Source organism: Lathyrus oleraceus, chromosome 4 (assembly GCF_024323335.1).
Source record: "Lathyrus oleraceus cultivar Zhongwan6 chromosome 4, CAAS_Psat_ZW6_1.0, whole genome shotgun sequence".
In the NCBI taxonomy this organism is placed as follows: domain Eukaryota; kingdom Viridiplantae; phylum Streptophyta; class Magnoliopsida; order Fabales; family Fabaceae; genus Lathyrus; species Lathyrus oleraceus.
In genome coordinates this window covers 101,984,883-101,987,963 of record NC_066582.1, presented here as the reverse complement: position 1 = coordinate 101,987,963, position 3,081 = coordinate 101,984,883, and the positions used below count along the sequence as shown (strand labels likewise).

The 3,081-nt window shown below is 31.8% G+C and overlaps 1 protein-coding gene across 1 annotated transcript; it reads left to right on the top strand.

Moving 5' to 3' along the window:
• Window positions 1-1,420: 1,420 nt before the first annotated feature.
• On the top strand, window positions 1,421-2,693 carry LOC127073704 (uncharacterized). Its single transcript, XM_051014894.1, has 3 exons — window positions 1,421-1,870; window positions 1,951-2,036; window positions 2,196-2,693. Exons 1-3 carry the CDS (start codon window positions 1,570-1,572, stop codon window positions 2,478-2,480), a joined length of 672 nt encoding a protein of 223 aa, XP_050870851.1. The 5' UTR covers window positions 1,421-1,569; the 3' UTR covers window positions 2,481-2,693.
• Window positions 2,694-3,081: the final 388 nt, after the last annotated feature.

Here is a 3,081-nt window from a genome sequence, read left to right as displayed (position 1 = left end):
ATTCAAATATAAATTAAGTATGGGTGACTCTGATACCGCTTGTTGGATTTGTTCCTTACTGTATGATTTCTATCCTTATAGAAATCAAGAGCACAATCTTAAACTAATCCATTTGAACACATACTCAAATTCAATATGAAAATGAAAGCGGAAGCATACCTGAGTTTGACATTATAATTGCGAAAGGTTTGCGGGTATCTGATCTTCCAATTATAGAATGCTTATGGTTACTTGATTATCTTCGGATGGGAATGAAGAGAGAAAGTCTAATGAAATTGTTTCTTTATTCCTTTACAAATGGGAATCATAACCCACTAATTGTCTTCAATTATATTTTAGATTTTAATATTTCTAATAAGTAACTGTTCTTTCAGTTACATTTTAGTTTTTAATATTTCTAATTTGACCCCTCATCAAATTAGAATATTATCTTATGGTATCTACACATTAGCCTTTGATGACACATATGCCATCGGCCATAAAATTTATATTAAATAAACCACTTTTTAGTGTTGGTTAATTAAATAATTGTCATAACACATTTAAATATTATATTTGTGACCCAAAATTCTACCAATTGTATCATTGAACCATGAAAAACGTAGTGAAAGCAATGAGTTTCGTTCATACTTGTTGACAAGAAAGCAAAATGATGGTAAGAAAAGTTGAGAATTCGATGAAGAAATGTAAAGTCAACTGAGATAAGGAATCCAGCTCAGAGAAAGAGCGATGGAGAAAGAGCGAATGATATAAATGAGTAGTTTTGGGAAATGAGAGAAAATATAGAGTGCGGTTTTTTTATCATTTGTCAATTACTAAAATGTCCTTTTGATAGTGTACTAACGTGAAAAGGTAAGGGTATTTTAGTGAATATGATATCATATCTTTGCATCCCGAATTAAATTTTTTTTTTAATTAAAATTACAAATGTCAAACTTTTATTAAGCATTTTATTTGCCACGTATCTCACTCCCAATGCCGTTGCTTACCTTTTCCAATTTCACGGCATGATTTCCTGCTCTTGAATGATTCATACATAATTTTCTTACATATATATGATTCCTATACAGTACGTGACTCCATGTTTCAATCTCTTAATTAAATTTCCAAATCAACGTGATCTCCATTACTCCTCCTCATATCATAATTAATTTACTTTAATAATACACTAGTGCGTACTATAGTACAACTTTAATTTATTCAACATTCTATTAACTTGTGACAAATCTATGTATTAATAATTAACCAGTCTTACATGCGTGTGGAAATCATTAAAGAATTCATATCAATTTTCAACATTGTCAACTCTTGTCCATAATCCAAAATCTTGATGGTTCGCACGTTCAACACTAGTCCCACAACACTTAACAAGAAAACAAATAACCATTAATAAACATTTGAAAAATAAACATGAAACCAAAAAAATTCAAAGTCAATGTATGAGTTGTTGTTGTTGTTGTTGTGAGTGTCACAATGAAGCTGGCCTTGTTCAATTCTCTTCCTCAAATGATACATATAAATACACAATTTTTGTTTAAGTGTTTTAATTAGAATTTTTATAGCAAAGAAATGGTTAGGCCACGTATCAAGTTGCGTAGTTTGTGTATTGGTCATGTTGCCACACCTCGTGTTCGAGCTTGTTCTTCTGCTTCATCTTTTGGATCTAAGTTTGCGAATAGAACTGAGTTTTCAAGCAATGGAGTTCATGATTCTGGTAGAGATAACAAAGGTGATGAAAGTGGGAATAAAGTAATGGTGGTTGTGGATTCTAGCTTTGAAGCTAAAGGGGCACTTGATTGGGCACTTTCACATACTATTCAAAGTCAAGATACTGTTGTTCTTGTTCATGTAGCTAGACCCGTTGGAGAAGGTAAGAGAAAACAATGATTCTACTATTTTTTTTTCTTCTAAAATCTTATAAATCTCCTAATTTTGTTGATTCATTCTTAGGTGGTGAATCTGATGTGAAGTTTAATCTGAAGGCTTATCAACTTCTTCTAGATATGAAGAATATTTGCGAAATGAAGAAATCCGGAGTAAGATTTAATTAAGAATTTTTTTTAAATTGTTTAGTAGTTGAAATTTTCTCTTTTAAAGATAAATGAGTGAGATGTTATAGGTTTGAACTCGTACTTTTGTAGTCGGATGCTTCTGCACAGCTACTAACTGACGAGAACATTTTGATGGACATTTAGGTGCAAGTGAATATAGTATTGCTTGAAGGAGAGGACAAGGGTGCTGCAATAGTGCAAGAGGCAAAGCAACAAAGAATGTCTTTATTGGTTGTTGGGCAAAGAAAACGTTCTATCTTGTGGTGTTTGATGAGGAAGTGGACAAGAAAGAGAACAAAAGGTGGAGTTGCTGAATATTGTATACAGAATTCACCTTGTATGACTATTGCAGTGAGGAGGAAGAATAAGAAACTTGGAGGGTATTTGATTACTACCAAACGCCATAAAAACTTTTGGCTTTTGGCTTAGTATGAGTGTATCAATAAAGTGGATTATGGTGGGTGTTGATTTGTGTCTAAAAGACATGAGTAAGGGTGTGTCTATACTAAAATTTGAATGGACGTGTTAATTTATGGACGTGTTAATTTTAAGATTAATGTACTTCAAAATGATTAGATCGGTATGTAGATATTCTCTTACTCGAATGTTTTTTGTCTTCACTTTAATCGAGTTTTTCTTTAATGTTTTGGGTCTTCACCGGGTTTTTTTTAAGGGAATTTTTTAATGCATCATATATGTTATTTATACATTATGTGAAAATACTAAAATGTTTTTTAGATTTTGGAGATGCATCTTCGGACGCATCAAATTTTGATTAAACGTTAAAATATTCCGGAGATGCATCTCCGTAATAATTTAAAACGTATACCATGCATCACACTCAAAAGTCATTGTACAATTTTACTATACCGGAGATGTATCTATGTAACATATCAGAATATAACTCTTCATGTTATATTTTATTTACGTGTATTCAGATGAAGATTTCAACCATACAAACGATATGCAAAAATGACGTACATAAGTCCAGATGGTCCAAAAATGTCGAGAACAACGATAAAGTAGCATG

Coding starts and splice junctions, on each gene's coding strand:
- LOC127073704 (XM_051014894.1), top strand. CDS start 1,570: ATGGTTAGGCCACGTATCAAGTTGCGTAGTTTGTGTATTGGTCATGTT. Junction 1,871..1,950: donor AGCTAGACCCGTTGGAGAAG/GTAAGAGAAAAC, acceptor ATTCATTCTTAG/GTGGTGAATCTGATGTGAAG. Junction 2,037..2,195: donor GCGAAATGAAGAAATCCGGA/GTAAGATTTAAT, acceptor ATGGACATTTAG/GTGCAAGTGAATATAGTATT.